The sequence below is a fragment of the Orussus abietinus genome, unplaced genomic scaffold, assembly GCF_000612105.2.
Source record: "Orussus abietinus isolate OABI.00-Male unplaced genomic scaffold, Oabi_2.0 scaffold42, whole genome shotgun sequence".
Classification (NCBI taxonomy): domain Eukaryota; kingdom Metazoa; phylum Arthropoda; class Insecta; order Hymenoptera; family Orussidae; genus Orussus; species Orussus abietinus.
The window spans coordinates 345,886-365,272 of record NW_019394787.1 but is presented as its reverse complement, the minus strand read 5'-3'; the positions used below and the strand labels follow the sequence as shown (position 1 = coordinate 365,272).

General features: G+C 54.0%; 1 protein-coding gene across 1 annotated transcript in view; it reads right to left on the bottom strand.

Annotated features, from left to right (window-relative positions):
- LOC105697237 overlaps positions 1–19,387 on the bottom strand; it is a 59,703-nt gene that overhangs the window by 19,770 nt on the left and 20,546 nt on the right. Inside the window, exon 3 of the mRNA XM_012420371.1 lies at positions 7,491–7,603. Coding sequence (XP_012275794.1) covers positions 7,491–7,603 — 113 coding nt within the window. The remainder of the gene's footprint in view (positions 1–7,490; positions 7,604–19,387) is intronic.

The following is a 19,387-nucleotide window of genomic DNA, read 5'->3' as shown; positions in this document are numbered from 1 at the left end:
GCTGCCTTGCAGCGTGATTTCCGCGGCGGGGTCCAACCGGTCGCCGGTGACGTATTCGGTCCAGGGACGCTGTTGGACGACGGACGGGCATGCCTAGGCGAGTCCCATGGAGATTAGGACCCAGGATGATACTCACCCATAACCCCCCCCCCCCCCCAGAAACCACTCAGAGGGGCCGTTTTTTCGACACCGAGGAAGTCAAATATTGCCTTTGTCCAGGTCCAGCAAGTGTTCCATACCTCTTCCCCGGACGTGGCGTGGCGGAGGCGACCTGTCCGTTCCAGCTGGTCCGAAGTGGACCAACGTCCGAGGGCTTGACGGGACGTCATCGCCAATTATAACCCATTCATGGTGCGCGGCTTAAATTATTCCCACCCCGTCTTCCCGGCGTCATCCCCGCAACACTTGGCCAGAAACAACGGGCATGACTCACGCGGGGGTGCGATCCTCCCCTGGCGGTCCACCCGGTGCGGAACGGCCGAAACCGATAATTCAACGCGAAGCCCACGAGCGGCACCCCTGGCAGGGTTTGCATATACACGTTTTGGGCTCACGGGACCCCATGGCCCTCTTCGGCAAGGCCGCCCTAGCCGGCTTTCGTTGTTTGTATCAACGCTTCCAAGTTATGCGTTTCCTCGCGCGCCCACGCACAATACTCCCTGATTGCCATTGTCGCGAGGGGCGGTTCCAAAATAAATAAACCCCCAAGGGACGCCGGGCGAAAACCGCTCGCCGGCGCCGAAATTGCACCCCCGGGTGCCCTTGTTCTCCAAAATCTAATCCGACTTATTTGCACCTCGAGTCCCTCCCCGACAAGGCTCGGGACTTTTCCCACCCCCTTGGCACGAGTGGCCCCTTATGCTGCACCCTGGAACTCATGGGGCAGTTTATGGTGAGGCTAGAGCCTTTTCCACCCATGGACTCTCCTCCGAGTGCCTTGCAGGACCATCGACGACGGCGCTAGGCGATTTCCGGGCTCTTCCCTCCAGACTTCCCCTCTTCGCCCTGGTCTTCGGGTCTCGCCGCAAATTTCCTCGTAATATCCGTAAGTACATCGTCGTGACTTCCTCGCCGGTCTTCACAGTTCTTACCTCGCCCGGTGATCTTGGCGCGCCCAACTGCGATAAAAAGAGGGATAAAGAAGGATGGTGGGAGGGGAGGGGGGGGAGCGCGGAATAGACGCCGCGCCGGCAAAGAGGAGCGCTAAAGTTTGCGTCCCGAGGGACGCGGAGATGCGGGAAAAGCGGGAGGCTCCCATATTTCTAAGACACCTCGAGGCACATGGCGTTAACGAGCGATGACTGGGACGCGGCTTTATAGTGCGCCTTCGCGACAGCCTAGACGGCGGCCACTCTACATAATTGCTAGCCATTGTACTACGAGCGCTGCACGACGTTCTGGGCCGCACGGTGCGACGCGTTCCTGCCGTACTCACCGCGAGCAAGACGGTTCCCGATGGTTTCCTCAGGGCGACCGTCCACTCTCCGGTTTTTTCTCGACCGTCCGCGTCCTGCACTAGGTTCCCTTGTTTTAAGCCGATTTAAAAGAGCCACGGGATTTGCAGAAGTCGGCGGACCCAGGGGACCGGACAGTCGCACCCTGAAGAGGCGTCGCTTCGATGTCGAAGGGGTGCATGGCACCGGCCTCTTGTCGACTCCTAAATCCGATTAAATTTCCTCGAGGTTTCGAGAAATGCCTTTTCCCGGCACAATGGGACCTGCATTTCGGGTGGCACCTGAAGTGTCGGCCACTCTGCCGGATCGATCTTCAGGGTCCATCCTTGAAAGTTTCCCCCGCGGCCGACGCCGGTCTTCGGACGCGAACGAGTGGAGGCGCAAACGAAGAGGAACGAATTGCGGGGGCCGAAGTGGAAACGGAATATCCGAGGTCTCCTTTCTCTCTCGCGCCTTCTACTCCTCGGGTAGCCTCGTCTCCGTCTAGCCCCGCCGCATTCGGGTTACCGGCACGAGGCCGCTTTTAACGATCTGCATTGCACGAGCGGTGCGCCGCCACTTTGGGGGTGGAACGACCCCGCCCCCGTCCCGACGAGCCCCCGAATTCCCTCCGCCAAAGCTCGGCAAACAACTGCTCCGAGCAAAGCGACGGTATAGATTATTTCGAGTCGCGAACAGGCAATTACTCGATCGCTTCTGCTTAGCCGAGGCGCCGCCCCGGCTCATTCACGGGCTCTGCGCCTTTGACACTTGTTGGCTGCGCTCTTTTTGCCCCCTCCCCGAGGAGTTCCTCATGAATTTTTCTCACCCGTTCTCTCATGAATTTTTTTTTTCAGTCGGATCTCTTCACCCAGCAGGCCGCCCATTGTCCAACGGCGAGGTGACTTTCGATGACGTGCCCTTTTCTTGCGTCTTGGAAGGATCACCCTTTACTCTCCACGTGGACAACCAACCCAGGAGGCTTCGCCTTTGACCCTCAATTTGACGGTGAGTTCTTTTCATATACGCCTATTGCATATTTCCTTGAAGATTTTTCTCGACTATATTCTCACGACCGAAAGCTGGGACCGTTGGAAGATCATGCTTCGTATCTTTCGTCAATGTTCCTCCAGTGTCGGCGAGCCGGAGAAAAAGCGACAGGCAAGTGCGATGTACCGCTCTCGGGGAGATAACGGGCTAAGTAAGGTGACATTTTATCCGCGGCGAAAATTCAATTTGGCCCACAAAGTGCCGGAGTCAGGTTTTAATGCCGATATTGCGCAGGTCGGCGCTCGACTTGCCCCATTTTCTGTCCTGGTTAGAGGGCGACCTATGACTGCCTCTCCGAGGAAGGGAAGGTGAGGCCTTCCTCCCTTGCATAGAAGGGCTCATCGTGTCGCGCTCCGCCATTATCCCACCGATCGTGCAAGGAAGTCCGTGTACCCTGAGACATTAATGACCAGGAATTCTCACGACTACTGTAATTTCCCTGCAAACACTCGGGGCAATCCGGCTGCGTGTCGGGTGATTTACAGGGCACATCCGTAAGGTATGAAGGGTGTCATCAAGGTTTACGGCCCTCCCAAAGTTCGCGTCCCGATCCCAGCCTCGACCCTCCGCTTTTCGAGAGGCAATCCAGAGTATTAACTCAAAGACTCATTGTCGCGATTCCGCGAAAACGCGGCACTCCGCAATTAGCATTAACCGTGCACATCAAAATTGCCCCTCCCCCGCGTGGGAATCCGAAGAAACGGCCGACTGTATGCTTTTCAAAGATCCGGGGCCCATTGTACCGACCACGCAAGAGAGGATCAAGAAAGAGGCGATATCGGGGAGACAAAGTGGCGGAAATGTAGGTTAGATTAGGCGATATGCACGACTCGACCGAGTCGGGGCAAAAAGCAACCCCTTCCAGCTTCGAGATCGGATAAAAATAAAGGTCACCGTTCCGATAAAGATTCCCTCCAATTTACCGCGTGTTCCTCGGGTTTCCACCCCGCGGGAGACCTCTTTTCCCCCGCGACCGCGGAAAGCTCTGCCCCGGTGATTAAGGCGCTTAAAATCCGCGGCGAACTCCCCCGCGCGGGGCGCAAGGCGGAAACTCCCTCCCAGCTGGGAACTTCGTCTCCCACCTCGTCAGGTTTTTCTTCCTCTGAATTTTTTCCTTTCTTCCTTTTTTTTTCTCCTTTTTTCTAACGCCTATCCTGATATCGAGTGGAGACAGAGTGCCGAAATTTTGCCCATGGAAAATATTACGCCTGCGGAGGAATTATTTCGGGCGGCGTTTCGATGTCTAAAGACACGGATACCCATTCATCGAGCCCGAATGCAAACCCCAGGGCCGACATTACGGACAAAGCGGGCGCACTTACCGGGACAGGCCGCACTTAGCGGCGTTTCGAAAAACCGAGTGACAAAGCAAATTCGGCCCGTGCCGCAGGCGTGTTCCTCGGGCGTTTCCTCGACGGCTAGGGCGACGTTTAGGAAGATCGATGCCCGGACCAGCGACGACGCGGACGTTGAAAAATCTCGTCCTTCGGAGGGCATCGCTGCACCGGAGAATGCACCGGATAAGATCGCTCCCTCCGGTCCTCCGCCGCCCCCCTCCCTCCTCACCCCTCGGGGATAATTAAAAGGGATTTCGCGGAGATATTTCACACCGTGGACAGCCCGTCGCGGCCATGTTTCCCGAAAATGCTTGCCTTCCACTCTTTTTTCCAAAAGTGAAATTTTCCAGGGGACATTTACTCGGAAATCAATGAAAACGAGTTCCTTTGTTCAGAAACCGATTGTCTTCGACATAGCATGATAACCTATCATTTGATTTGGTAAACAAGTGATGTTCGACCTTAAAATGGTGACAATGGTTCGGTGATTTCCGCCGACACCTAGTGATTTCCGTTTGGGATTTCACAAAACTCACGAGATTTCGTGTTTTTTTACTGAAAAAATTGTTTGAATACCTGTAAACAAATTTAAAAGAAAAAAAAGGAATTGAAATTTCGTGAGTCTCAGGACCTTCCTTGTAGCCTCCATATTGATTTAGTAAGGTTTGAGACGATTCGGTCCACACTCAGTTTGGAGAAAAGTTTTGTGAACCAGAACTCTTTGACGCCACTTAGACATCACCTTAAAGTGAATGATCGCCTGGGTGAAACACCTCGAAAATTTTGTATATTCCCGATCATTCCTTTTCAAGCTTCCTTTCGATAGATATAAGAGAATTCTCCCAGCGAATCCCGTTCATCTCGGGATTCCCCAATCTCGACGCTTGCTCCTCCCTCCCGGAAACTTGGTTCCCGGGGGAAAGGGTTAACTCCATCGAGACCCCGTTGACTTTGTTTCCGAGTTGGGCCGCGTTTTACTCGGCGGGGCGTTAAAAACAAGGAGGGAATTATCGCGACCCGCCACGACGTCGATGAGACGAGGACGCCGAGAAGGAGAGAGAGAGAACGAGAGAGAGGGCCGCGCCCATAAGTGCTCTCCCAAGGAGAGGGAGAGAGAGGGAGGTGTGCCAGACTCGAGAGAAGGGAGCAGAATCCGAGTAGCGAGAAGGGAACACGGCTCTGATTAGCATACAAACTACGGGGCGCCGTGTTGCTCGAGAGCGGCCGCGATGCCAGCGACACCACGGCCGATGCGGCAACGACGGGAACTACTACGCGGGCCGACTTAGAGAACTCCGGGGAGAGGGGGGAAGGGGACGACCGCGGAGTGGAGGGAGCTCTCCCTCGAAGATGCCACCCACTACGTCGGCGGCGCTCGAGGACGCAACACTCGAGCTGCCTCTCGGCCCGATACGGGGAGGCCGATAATTGGAGGACGATTTTCTGCAATTTCATATTTATAAATGAAACACCAGACGCGGCAGACAATATTTCGCATTACACCGAGAAAAGAAAAGGAAAAACAGTAGTTCGACTCAAAGAGATCTGCGATGCTATCACAAAATCCTGCGATCAAATACGCCCAAAAAAGTATCGATAGGGGGACAAGAAAAAAAGTTCGTTCAAATCAACGATATCATTTTTCTTCTCGACGAAACAATTGTTTCTCGCAATTATACGCGATTCAGGCAACGTTATATATATATATATGTCAACGATGTACATTCGTTTCGGTCAACTGATCTTTTCTGTCAGTGTACGACAAATTACCATTTCTTAATATACGGCATTACAGCCTACGTGTTTACGATTGATCTCTTGTAAAGATGGATTTTTAGATAACTATATTTTGAGAAGCTCGCGGAAAATTCGGAACTCGTCCTGGGAAGTATTTACAATAACGCTCTGGTACAGGAGGCGAAGAGGTGTAATTTTCTTTCTTCCTCGAGCGGCGCAATCGTCGATAATCTGGATTTTCAGGGCAACCCTGGAACCCGGGGCCGGAATCGAGAGACAACTACATCCGAGTAAATATACGAGAGTGCACGATGGTCGATGCAGGGGGGAGGCCGCCCCCTCGGGGGTGGAGAAAGTGGAGGAAGAAAAGGGGAGGAGAAAGTGCTCCTACGCCGAGATGCCACCCACTACGTGCGACGCAGACACCCGGGCCGTAACAGTCGAGATATCTCCTAAGGCGGCTTCGGCTCCTGATAATGGGGCTCGTTATGATAAATATACAGGAAAGCCAAACAGGGACGCCATTGTCGCGACGCGGGGGCGGCTGCGAAACGGCCGATTAAATAAAATCGCTTGAATGCCTCGAAGTCGTCCCGTCTCTCTTTCCGCACCCTTTTTCCACCTTATTCGCCTTCTCTCATTTTTCTCCTTTTAGCGTTTTTAACCCCCCCCCCCCCCCCTTGGGAAATGGCGTCCGTCTTTGCCGCTCCCATGGCTTTCCTCGTCCCCTCTCGCTCCCCCTCATCGCCTTGTCCAGGCATTTATCCTTTGACGAATGGCGCCGCGGCGAGCCGAGAAAAGGCCACGAGGCGGCATCGATCGTCTTTAAGTACTGTCGACTTGTTAATTGCGGTAATTAGCGACGTAGAAACATCCGAGAATCGCGGACGCGATAAGCCCACCGGGGTCAAAGGCGATTGTCCCTGAAAGAGGTGGGTAAGTATGGAGCTATCCTTGGAGTGTCATCGTGGACTCGTCGGCGATCGAAAGCGACGATACGCCGACATGTACATTAATTACTCACGCGAATGAATAATTTCATTGTCAAAAATACCCATCGGATATGTCCGTTCAACCTAGCGACCGAAGGGTGGTCTTTAAAAATGGAAATAGCATATCAGCGCGATATTCGATGTCGGCGGTGCAGTTAAAAGTGGCAGGAAAAATATTGTAGGAGTCCCTCGTGGGGGGTTGAACTTTATCCTCCAAACTTTACGGCGGGTTGTACGATTTTTCGTATTTATTCTCGATGACTTCCGTGAATATTCTCAAGTGGACCCGACGGATCGTTCCATCGCTGATCTAAGAGCCCCTGCTTAGCCATATCTCAAGTGCAAATTTGCCGGTTAGGAGGCGCCGAATACCCCATATCTCCGTTCCCATCCTCGATATAGGACCGTTTGGGTGGACGGACAGGTTCATCTTCGAGGGGAGAAAAACCGTGCTGTCAGAGGCACGCCAGCGTACTAAAGCGCACGCCTTCCGGGGTGGAATGGCCCGTTTTTGGCTTATTTAGGACCCACTGGAACGCCACTGATTCGAATCCTTCCACCCCGAAACTCCAAAAAAGAAAAAAAAAAAGATAGCCGCTAAAAGTCAAACCAAGATTCCGCGAAATTTTTCCTACCACTGCGGTGATTTATTTATTCCCGTCTGTTAAAAGGACCTTCCGAGAGCGTGGAGAAGGAATCTGGAAACGTCGCCGACAATGGCGTCGAAAATGGACACGTATCGGGGCTGATGGAGAGCGCGAGAGGGTGGAGGGGAAACGTCCGCAGGGGTGGTTTATGGATTTTCAATGTTTCCTCGCGTGTTTTCTTTCCTCCGTTCGCCGGGGGGTGCCCGAGGGGGGACCCTTGTACACGGGGACTCTGTTCCCCGGGACTTTTATACGGTCAGCCGCGTAATAAAAAATGAACTCGGCTCTACTCACTTCCAGAATACGACGGACACGACGGCCGCCATCAGGAGCAGAACCACTGCGCAGGTGATGATCAGCGCCGTGCTCTGGAGAGACGGATTCGTGTGGTGGGATGCGTCGATCATCTGCAAAAGGAACACGCAAAGTCTCGTTAATAATAGCGTTAAGACGAAATGAAACCCCCCTCAAATCAACCGATTCTAATAAGACACCTTTTTTAAGTCTATTGGACCGAACTTTGATATATAACTCGTGAGCACTTATTATCCTGGCACTTTTGACATTTGAATTTTCGAAGCAAACTTTCGACTTAAGAACTAAATAAAAAACCCAGAACTAAAATGCCGTCGAGCTCTCATATTTTGATCGATATACAAGTATGGAAGGCCCTGAGATTAAGACGAGGTCTCAGAGAGGAAATTTTGTTGCCACTGAAATCACAGATGGCACTCTGTAGGCAAGTAGGGGATCAAAAACCACGAATTTAGGGGATTTATGGAGTTCAATTTCGATTTCTTTATAATTATTGTACGGAGACGACTTGTGGAGTCTGCCATTTAGTACAATATCCAATATAGTTCGACACGGCTGTCGATATAAATACCAACGTCTGTAATGTAGGTATTTAGAAGAATCTCTTTTATCAACGTCGATCAAATTTTTCGCGTTCACTTCTCCTCAATCGTTAATAATAAATCGGCGCGGTAACGTTTCGAATGAATTTTCCTGGCCACGGAGCGTTATTTACCGTCGGGGAAAAATCTCGCGAAGAAGAAAATTGGTGATCGTTTTTGCCGCGGCGCACTTTGCCGCGCCCATGATCGGCTAATTACTCCGTCGCGTGTACACCTTACTTAACGTTCGCATTCGGAGCTTGTTTAATTTACCCCGCGGCACCGATTCCTAATTAACATGTGTAATCCGCATACCGATGGAGGCGGTTTTAATTGATCATTCCGCGCCGCACGGAAATGCCGGCCCGTGTTACGGTAATTGAAAGGGAGTCAAATGAGGCACAAAAAGGGGGGACGGAATCGGGCACAAGAAGGGGCCCGAAGAAAGGTAAGAAAAAGACACCGAGGAGGGGAAGGGGAACGACCAGCGGAGCCGCTATCGAGGAGGCGATCTACGACGAAAGGAGGTCCAATACGGAACGATCGGATAACCGATCGCCCAGATCGCCGATACGGATCGATCGATCGGTCGTACATTTTGCCCAGCGCATTACCTTTAATTAGCCCAACTACTGCCGCGCTCTTTACACCGGGGACTTTAATTGCGACGAATAAACGATTCGTCCCGATGGCCCCCCACGAGCGGCCCTATACACAAAGGGCATTAATTCCCCTTTTTTTTCGAGTTACTTTTAACAAACAAATCCGCACACCCAAGTCGTAATTAAGAGCCGGCCGGATATTTGTCACGTCGTTCCGGATGCAGGGAAAATATTTGTCGCGTATCGCCGGGGATGCAGGTCGGAATCGGAGGGGCCAACGTAATCGAATGGGCATTTCATTTTTTTTTTTCCCTCCCATATGCGATGCACCATAGGGCATACCCCTCTATGCACCGCGGAAAAGTTACCGTTTCGCGGTAATTGAGTGCCGAGTAACAAAAGGACGTCCTATATCGCTCATTGCGAGGTGTGGAGAAAACTGAAGGAAAAAGGGCAAAACATCCAGTTTTGGTGTCTCGACTTTGGGGGAAAAAAAAAAAGAAAAAAATCGAAATCTCTCGATTCCTCGTCGTGGCGATCAAACATCAGGTCCAGAGATCCGATCGATCTTCGGGGCGCCTATCGCGCCATTGTAGCTCAGCGTGGCGGATTCGAATTAATTAGAATCGATGAACGACTCGGGTGTCGGGGGGCGAGGAAAGGGTTTCGGGGATATTGTGCCTCGGCGTGTTTGGCGTTAGGCCAACGCAAGCAGCATTTATCAAAGGCCGCTGGTCCGCAAGATGCGGAGGAGAGATCCGTGACGCCCTCGCCGTTGCGGACCTCTCTCTCCCCCGCGCGATCTTCGCATCGCTCCCTCTCCGTCCGTCTCGCGGCGTCGTTCCTCCGAGGCCCATCGTTCATCATTACGGGGATATTAATGGCGGCCGCTAATGGATTCGACCGAGTCTCCCGCCAATAAGAGAATCCTCCCACAGCTCGTCCACCGGTATACCCGGGTTCCGCAAAGAGACTCGCAAGCCGACCACTACGCGTTTTCCGCCGCAAGAAATTACCATTTCTTCACACCACTCGCGGAAAGAAAAGAACGAAAATATCGTGAGGGTTAGTTCTCCCTGGAAATCATGCCCAAAATCACGTGGAAAATCCCAAGCAGACGTCACTAGAGATCGTTTAAAATCACTGAAAAAAAAATCTCCCAATTTTAAGGCCGAACGTCACTTCTTGCCGAATCACATTACCGTTCGTCGTAAGTAATCAAAGACAATCGGCGTCAAAGAAGGAAATCATTTTCATTGATTTTCTCGGAGAAAACACAAGTGCGTCGAACGTAGATGTAACCAGGGAATCTGAAGCGAGTACATTTTAATGACTCCAAGGGTGAATTGTCCTCTTGTCTGGAGATTTATTAAGTGTCCCTAAGAATGCGGATCTTATACAGATGTACCGAGATAAGATGAGCGATAGGCTTCTCTTTAGGTGTTCGAAAGTAGGCTTTGGGACCAGGCCTCCAGTAGCCGGGAGCCCGAAGAACCCGAAGAGCCCGAAGAGCCGAAGAGGCCAGTCTCCATGGCAAGCAAATGGTAACCTACACTCAACCGGTAACCCGATGCCCGATCCAATTAACGGTTCCTCCTTGAAGTGCGTACACAAAGTAACGACCGAAATTGATTCTTCGATGAAGCCCTCCACCCGAGGCTGCCCCCTCCTTACGGCTCCCCCAGATGAACTCTACGAGCCCTCGGGACCCGAATTTTGCATATAATGCAACCGGCGATTATTCCCCGAAAATCGAAAATCCCGTCACGACGGCTCGTCGGGACGCGTCCCGGTGTCGACGCCAGTTTTCAATGGAACCAGATTTCGGGGAGCGTCGATACCCGGTATAAAAATCAAGTCGATAAAAATTCGGAAGTTACGGCCAGAGGTATTTGTCAGGCGGCGGGATGTGTCGATAAATCCAGCAAATGGAGTTCGGCTCGATCGAAACTCAACGTCCTCGCGGGTGATCGATATGGCGGACGCGTAAAGTGGCTCATCTGAATGTGTACGCTCTGCGACTGAGAGTAGGGGTAAAGAAAATAGAAATGGCCTTTTGAGGCCCAAAAAATAGAAGGAGGTGGGCGAGGGTTTCATCGGGGAGGTCTGTTCTCTCCAAATGGTATAAAATCTCTGCAATCGGGGTCCATCGATGGCGCGCAGCGATAGGAGGAGGGCGCTTATCAGGGGCCTCGTCGCTGCGTCTCGGCCGCCGACTCGCCGGGTCGGAATTTTCGCCTCGTCGGGCCCCCGCGATCGTGATTCGACGAGGGCTCGATTAATTAGCGGCAGTCGTTAATGAAGCCTGGCCAAACAAAGGAGGTGACGGCGAAACGGTGAGACGCGTCGGCGGGGGACACTCCCCGTTTCGGCGTGGCGCAATCAATATCGTAATGCGATCGCACCGGCCGGAGATAGCTACGACCCGTAAAACATTTTCTTCCGAGAGGGAGAGCCCATTCATTACCATAAACTCCGACGCCCCCGCGACGAACAATGGCGCCGCAATCGAACGTCGTCCCGCTGATTTAGCCGGTCCAAGTGGCCCAAGGCGAGACCCCGGTACCATTCTTTCAACCCCTGTTCCCCCCCGCCCCCGGTATCACCTGATCGCTCGATAAAATGAAAATTCAAGCGCCCCACCCTCCTCAAGAAAATCCCGGACCATCAGGGCCCCCTGGACAAGGTGCAACCCCCAGAAATGCACCCGGAGTGCACCTAGCAGTTGCTCCCATGGGTGGCCAAGATGGCGGCGCTCCTGGAAATCCCGATGAATCCTCGATTTTACTAAATCCCCCGAGGGTCTTCACTCAAGGGCACGTCTTCTAGGGAATCCTGTGTGGGGCTTTTTGTCTTCCGCATCGAGCGGCATGCGCGACGCGTGACGAGGGTCAAGTGCATATCGGAGCTGGTGCAAGGATGCAACGTGCCTCTTCTGGTAGTCCCTGGTTTCCTTCCCCTCGAGATTGGCGTTTCTGGGGTGCGTCGTCTTAACTTCTATTTTCAAGACTTCGCGGAACTGTCAAAACAGCCGATATCACAGAGCTTAACGAGAAAATGGCTCGGCTCTGAGAATTTATCTGGAACTTGCTTTTCTTCGTAAAAAACTGACATCTTGTCCATCCGGAATGCTAATGTTCGCGTTACCGCGGGAAGATGTTCATGGGTGGCACGACCAGCGGCGGTGGTTGATGTGCTGCCTGAAATACGAGGTTGCACAGGTTCGGGGACCGGTCCGGAACCGTTCCCTCGCGGCTCATTTATTATGGATAATCCCGGAATTGGATTCCTGGTTATAGCAGGTGCAACGACGTATAGCAGGCCGCGTAAAGTGCACCCTCCGTCGCCAGGGGAGGATTATCGAGCCACCGAGGGCGCCATCAACCCCATAGGCCCGAGCTACCCCGGCCGAATTTTGGTCCCCCCCCCCCCCGCCATTCATACCCGTCGCCGGCTGGCACCACTTCGCGGCTTTTCAACGAAATTCAAACCGCGATTACATCGAACGGGTAAGAAACTCGTTCCCGTGCGGTGTCGCACCCTCGCCGGATAAAAAGAGGAGGCGGAAAGAAAAAAAAAAAGAATTCCGCGACGTCGCGCCATCTGCGGGGCAGGGAAGGCGGCCCCGTAGGGGCATAAAACGCTTTTAATTTCTCCAGGGTTGCATCCCTCGCGACACCGGTGCTGAATGAGTCCGATGGCGGCGGTAGACGCGTCGGGGGCGCGTCTCCTCCACCCCCGACACACGCGTCGCCGAGCAGCCCCAACTTCGCGGGGGGTGTGTTTAGTATCCGAGTAACATTCCGGGCAGGCTTTAATATCGCCTGTCATTTCATCCGTCCAACTTGCAGCCGCATTTCCCGGGTTCTCTTTGGGGCTCGAACCCACCACGGGGACCGTCAACCCTTTCCGCACACACACCCCGACGCATCCGAGGATGCATCGGATTGTTTTGTCCCGGATTATTTCCCAAACGACGTAACGACGCGGTTCTCCGCGACCGGCCGGATGCTTTGTCGAAATCATCCCTCGAAATTAGTAAATCCCGAAAAAAATCGAGGGGGTGGTGAGTTTGAATTCCAACGCTTTGGAAAATGGGGTTTCAGAAAGTGTAATGGGATTATTGTTCACCATCTTAGTCAATCGAATGGGTGCGAGTACCCATCAAATCATCCCTCGAAATTAATAAATCCCGAAAAAGTGAGGGGGTAGTAAGTTGAAACTCCACCGCTTAGAAAATGGGGTCTCAGGAAGTCTGACGGGGATATTGTCTAACGAGACTCGACCGATCCTGGCCAATCGAGTGATAGGGTGCGAGTATACTCGAGGGTGGAAAGTGTTGGGGTCTCTGATTTGAAAAGGAAACGAAGCGCAACCCCCTGGCAAGGGGTGAAAGCTTCGCGCTCGAGTGGCCGGGGGCGAAGGAGGTGAGATCCGCGGTTTTACCTTAATCCCCCGTGAACAATGTTGCCGGGTTTAAGCGTTCGTTCCGCGTTTACGCAACACGTAATACCAGCTTCGGTGGAGGAGGGGGCAACAACCGCAAAGATTCATGTTCCCCTACCCCCGCGAGCCGCCCTTTCTCTTTCTCCTTCTCGCTTTCACCCCCTACCGCTCCCGCACCCCTGAGTGCCTTCTCCTGAGCAAATATTAATTTATAAGACGGAGCAAGGCAATTTGACGAACGGGCTTCGGATTGTTTGCCGATAAATAAAGTGCTCGGGGGTGATCATCCCCCCCGGATGTCACGACTTCGGACTAAAATGGAGGATTAATAACTCCGGCACGCGAAACTCGTTTCGCGTATTACACGCCGGATATATGTATGTATACGTATGCAGCTATGTACAGAATACATATATATATATAGAGCCGAGGTGCCCTTAATCAAAAATAGATTATTCCGTTGATAGCCCCGCGCCCCTTTGAAACGGAGCACTCCCGGTATCAAAAGATTCGCCTTCACTTTCCCTCCGCCCTAGCCCCTCTCTCTCCCTTTAAGCACTTCCTCCCGAGCAAATATTAATTTATAAGGCGAGCATGGCACTTTGATGCCTGGGGCGGGGTCTGTTCGCTGATTAATGAAGAGCGCCCCCGCGGATGAACCGATTCCCCGGGCCCGAAATTGAAAATGAAAAATCCCGAACTGGGGCTCGGAAATAAAGTCGAATTGGTTTAACTTCGGGCGGATCTTTTGACAATTTTTTAAAGGGGGAGCGGCAGGAGGAAATCCGGGGAAAATTCCGGGAGACGAGGGATGCGCGTAGCGCGCCTCTGAGGGATAACTCGATGGGATGAAACAGTATCCCGAATTACTTGGCGCCCTTGTTGGCAACGAGCGAACGGCTCCCTCCGAGACATTCGAGCCTCTCTTTTAATCCCGAGATATTCGAGATTCGGTACAAACGAGAGCGCGAGTACCGCCCTCTGCCCATCCAGGCGGGGTTTGGGGTGGAAGAGAGAGAGAGATACGTTCGACTCATTACGCGAGAGGGTCTACTCGGCCGCTTCCTTTGCCTCCACCCTCCCAGTTCCGATCCCCCCCCCCTCCCTCCGGCCGTCGATCGAACGATATCAGGGAATCCGGAAGTCGGCGATGCGTGCCGGAGGTCGGAGATTGAAACCTCGATATACCGGGCAGATATTGCCGTAACACGTGCGCCACCCCCGCGACCCCCGATTATTATACCCCATGTATAAGAAAAATGGCCGCGAGAGGTCGTAGGCCGTCGACAGGTGCGTAGACGCCGATTGGCCGAGAGAATGTTCGGAAATCGTAACTTTTGCCCGGGGACCCGTAAACGGGGGATAAACCGCGACGTAGGGGTGGTTTTAGTCCGGGGATGGTATTTAATTAGGTGTGAATTCGGAGCCCTCGTGTTTAGGGATGCTGGGAGGTCTTCAGAGAGGATCCAGGATTTGGGGCGTTTCTATGGGTCGAGCCACCCTCTTGGGCTCGACCTCTCTGGGGGAGGGCCTCCTTCGGCCTTCCACCCCGGATTCCACCCTCTAGGGCTCCCTGCATTCCTCTCGGCGAGAACGGATGACGCGGTCTCGGGCCTCGGCCCGAAGGCGCTCGAGTTTTCGAGTGGCCGCGTCTACGGAGTTAGAAGTGGCATTAATTCCTAGGCAACTAGGGGCTCGGAGGAAGAGGCCTCCTTCCGGAGGGTTCTTCGAGGAGTATATCCCACTCGCAACCCCGGATCTCTCGTCCAACTTCGATTCGAGGCCCGGTAATTTATGGCCGCGTTATCCGCGACGAAGTCGAGGAGCGTCCATCTTGAATCGGAAGGAGGGCTCCTAAATTATTCGGAGACGAGCCCCCTCGCGCCTCGAACTTCCGGTTTGCCCATGGAAGGGGTGGGACTTTTTATCTAAACTCATCCTGGAGGCACCTGCACCGAGAAGAAAATTAGTTGACTGAAAGAAATATATTGTTGCCTGAATCATGTATGATTTCGTTTACTCAGTCCGACATTTCATCGGAGGATTTTGATCGCAGCACTTTGTTGCGGCAATGTATATTTCTTTGAATAGAATTTTTTTTTTCTCAGGGTGGAGTCAGGATCCCAGTCCATTGCCACCCTATCGACCCGGTGATCTTCGAAAATCGGGAGCGAACCGTCGTCCCTTTTCCTACATCCCTTTCCAGGGATATGGGGAATTCTCGAAACTGGGGTCGAAGGGAAAATCGTTTCGACGATTTCTTCGGAAAGGGGGTGACGGGTCGGAAGGGTCAGGATGCGAAACGAGGAGGCTGAGGGGGTGGAGAATTATTCAGGACGCGGGGAACAGAGCCCACTCGATTTTTCCTAGCCCCTTCCGGGTCAGGGATGAAAGTTTTACGGCGATGCGTTATCGAGATTCGGGAACCCTGTCCTCGGTTTTATTATCCGACCGGACCCGCAATCACGGGGACGTCCCCCTCATGCCGGGACAACGTCCTCTATATCGCCTCCACGAGGGTCCCTCGTCTCCGGCCAATCGCGAGGTCTACGATGATCCTTCCCCGGGGTCTTCGGCGAATCTTCCGCGATTACCTCGGCCGATAATTCCCCGAGAAATAATAATTCGTGACTGACCGACGTCGGCCTCGAAGGCGCAATCCTCCACCCAATTTGGAACGCGTCCCGCGCGATGTGCCAGATCCTGCCCGAAGAGATGAAAAATTGCCGCGGCCGTCCCTTCCCCTTTATTCCCTCTTATTCCGGCTTATTATTACGGTGTACAATGCGATGCACGGACAATGCCGCGCGGTCACGCGCCGGGGCTAAAATTCACCGGGGCTAATGGAAGACCGGGGAAAAAAATGCCGCCATTAACATCAAAATGAAACTTCGCGGTGCGTACTCCATTCGCGACCAGTTGCTTGACAAGGGACGCGTTGGTAACTCTCGGAAGCACGTTCAATGTAACACTGATTTTTTACGCTCCACTTGGGCTTTAGGTCCGTAGGTTCGCGGGAGTGCAGCAATCGGTTCGTCTTATCTTGGAAGAAAAAGTCAGGCAAGGGTGAGTCCGTCTAAACTGTATTAAATTGGGCACAAAGTAGGTCCTAGTCATGGGGGAGTCGATGCCGTTTCGTGCCGTTTGGTCCCTTTCCCAGGAGGTCCCACCCTGAGGTCTCGCCCCAGGTCGGGAGTGACGGAGGTTGATACGTTTGAGATCCAGTCTATAGTCACTTCCGTCCCTTCCAACTGGCGAAGGGGTCCGGTCGGTCTCTAGGAAGCCTCTAATCGGTTTCAGGATTTTTTCTTCCTCCTTTTCGACTCTAGATTCATTGATTAGTTCGTAGGAGATTAAACTTCCCCGAAGGCGAGGGGGTCGATAAGATCGTGAGAAACCCGAACGAGTTTCGCGCCAAGTACGTATCGCTCTCCGAGGGTCCAGGAGTCCCTCTTCGGGGGAGCCCCCATCCTATTCCGGGATTTTCTTCAGGACCGCGGGATCCATAATGGGATTTCATAGGTCGCTTTGTGGCGGGCCAAGTCCGCCCCCCTCCTCTACCCGCAAGGGAGTCGTGGCCGCGAATAAACATGTAGGCTCTCCTCGGCCGACTCGTTACGGTCGTATAGCAGTCGGGCCGCAGCAATCAATCACGAATTTCATTTATAAAACCTCCGGGCAGCCTCGAGCGAAAAACCCTCCGGCTGTCGGTTCGTCCATCTCCGTCCGCCCCCGTCTGCGTTTGTCCCGTCCTGCTGCTCCGCCGCCAGGCGGTGCACCACACGAACGAGTTCCACCCTAGTGTGGCCGACACCAGTGTGTATCTGCCGTCCGCGTGTATCCACAGCCGCGGCTCCAAGTGTGCCGGGTATCGCGGGTATGGGATATTAATTACGCGGAGTTAATTGGCTCAGGGGAGCTGGGGGTCGCCGAAAGTAACCAACGATCGGGGGCGCGACCGGCGCGCAGGTGGCGGGAAACCTAACCCGACCGACGGGTTGTGCAACGCGGGAATAATCGCGACGCCCCAAGAACCCCTTGGACCCCCCTCTCCCCATGTGGATTTAGCGCGTCTAATTCACTTTTTATCCCCTCCCTCCGTGGCCCTCCCTCGTGCCCTCCGCGGCGCGAAAGGGAAACCGCCCGCTTCGCGCGGGCTCGTCGCTAATTAATTATGCCGCGACTCGTTCTTAAAACGAGCGAATATAGCGGCGGCTCCCCCGAGACGGGATGCACCTCGGTCAGCGTATCTAATTGGACGGTTCGATATCGAGCGTCGATAATTAACGTTAACGTCCCTATAGCCGATGTTCCGCATCGGTGCCGGTCGCGTTTTCCATCGGGGCTCTCGGCCAATCCCCTTGCAGCGTTCATGCTACAGGGGAATTGGCCACCCTCTAGCCGGGGGATATCCACGCATCACCTGCGATCATCGGGGATGATCGGACCCCTCGGCCGTGATCCATTTCGCGAAACAAGATCAGGAGCGAGGGGGCCAAATGTTATTACATTATCCCTAGGCTTAGGGGTTAAAACACCCTCTGATTTTATATATCCATAAAAAGAAAAAGGAAAAATCGTCATGGACAAGGGGTGACAAAGTGGGCTCACCACCCGCGGTCGTCACGCAGGACATCTGGTCGCTGGCCAGGACCAACGATAGCTACCCTCCGTGGAAACTGGCGGTGGATTTAGCCGCGGTTTTGCGACACCCTCGTTACAACCCCAAAATCGAGCCCTGATTATACCGAACTCAGGGTGGCCACCCCTCTGGGCTCAAAACCGAGTCGCGCGTTTACAAGAACCTGTCCCTCGGTGCGGCTCGATTGTCCTACAAGGTCGTCGTTACCCGCCGTGACGTTAGTCGAAACCAAGATAGCCGCCGTGGGTCGGGGCTGCGTCCTCGCAGCGACCCTCGCTTTGACGCAAAGTGCGTTAGGACGCAAGAGGACCCGCGCGAGGCCGAGGGTTGCCTCAAAGAATCCTGCGGAAACGCGAGCGGGCGGAACTAATTTTTCTTTGCCGAAGGATTGACCGCCGCGCTCCATCGGGCGAGCAATCGCGTTATCCTGGGCCGGTGTAAACGGGTTAACCCGAGCGGCGGATCTCCGTCTTCGGCGTCCCACCTCGATCGATCCGCCGCCATCTTGGGATGCGCCGTTCAAGAATGCAAGACGTTAATTCCACTATTGCCGTCGCGTGATTATTCGAAAGGAGAGGCGTAAATCCAACCGAATATTAAGGAAATCCACGGCGAATATTAAAAACCATCTGCCGGCGTTTCCGGAGCGGCGTGGTTTTTTATCGCTCCCTATATCACGGGGCGATGCAGTCGCGTGCTGTGACGTTTACCGGCTCTCGCCATGGCCGGGTCGCGTCGCCTCGGCGCTTCGAGGATACGGCGACGGGGCGAGGGGTTCCGCCCGGCGTTACGACGTCGAAGGAGAGATCTCGTATGCGGGATTTAAGCTTTCCGCATAAAGTCCGCCGGCAAAGGGGAGGCGCGGCCAGAATGCGTGGCTTTTTCGAGGTGCAAACGGGAGGGTCGACCCTCTCGAGTCCTCGCACACTCCGCGTTTGGGCGTCCTAACCTAACCCCTTCTCTTTTTTCCCTTTACATCCCGGTCCAACATACGTTTCTCTCCCTCTCTCTCTCCTCTAATTATACCGGAATCTAAGGGCGTCGCAGTGCGCGAAAAGTGTTCCTCTCCTCATTCGGAGAGAGGCGCGACGCGACTTCAGTCTGCGACCGTGTATTCGGGGGGTTAGGAAACTCCCAAGCGCGGAATGACTCCGCTAGTGAGGCCGCTTCGGGGGTTCTAAGGGGGCGGTTGGTTCGCGGCAGCGTGGAGACCCTCGGAGCGGCGCTATATTGCGTCGCGGTTAAAGAAGCGGAAAAGTCCGAAGCGGCGCACCGCGAGCGCCGGATTATCCGTTGATTTATGTAAAGCGATAACCGGCAACGCGCGGAGCCCCACGGCACGGCTTCGACACCATCGCCGGCGCAGCGCCACCGTCGCCACAGCGACTCCAGCGCCGCCGACGCCCCATGATTTATGCCACAGGGCCAGAGCGGCGTCGCGACGCACCCCTCTCCCCACGAGGCCGCGTTTACGCTCCATTGCGGCCGCGATGCTATACCGCGGGTCGGCCGTTAAAAAAGCTCGCGCAGCGTGGAGGCCCTCGAGAGCGGTCCTCGCCCGGACGGGCCGGGTCCGCGCGTCGGGGATTGATCGAATCAGCGAAA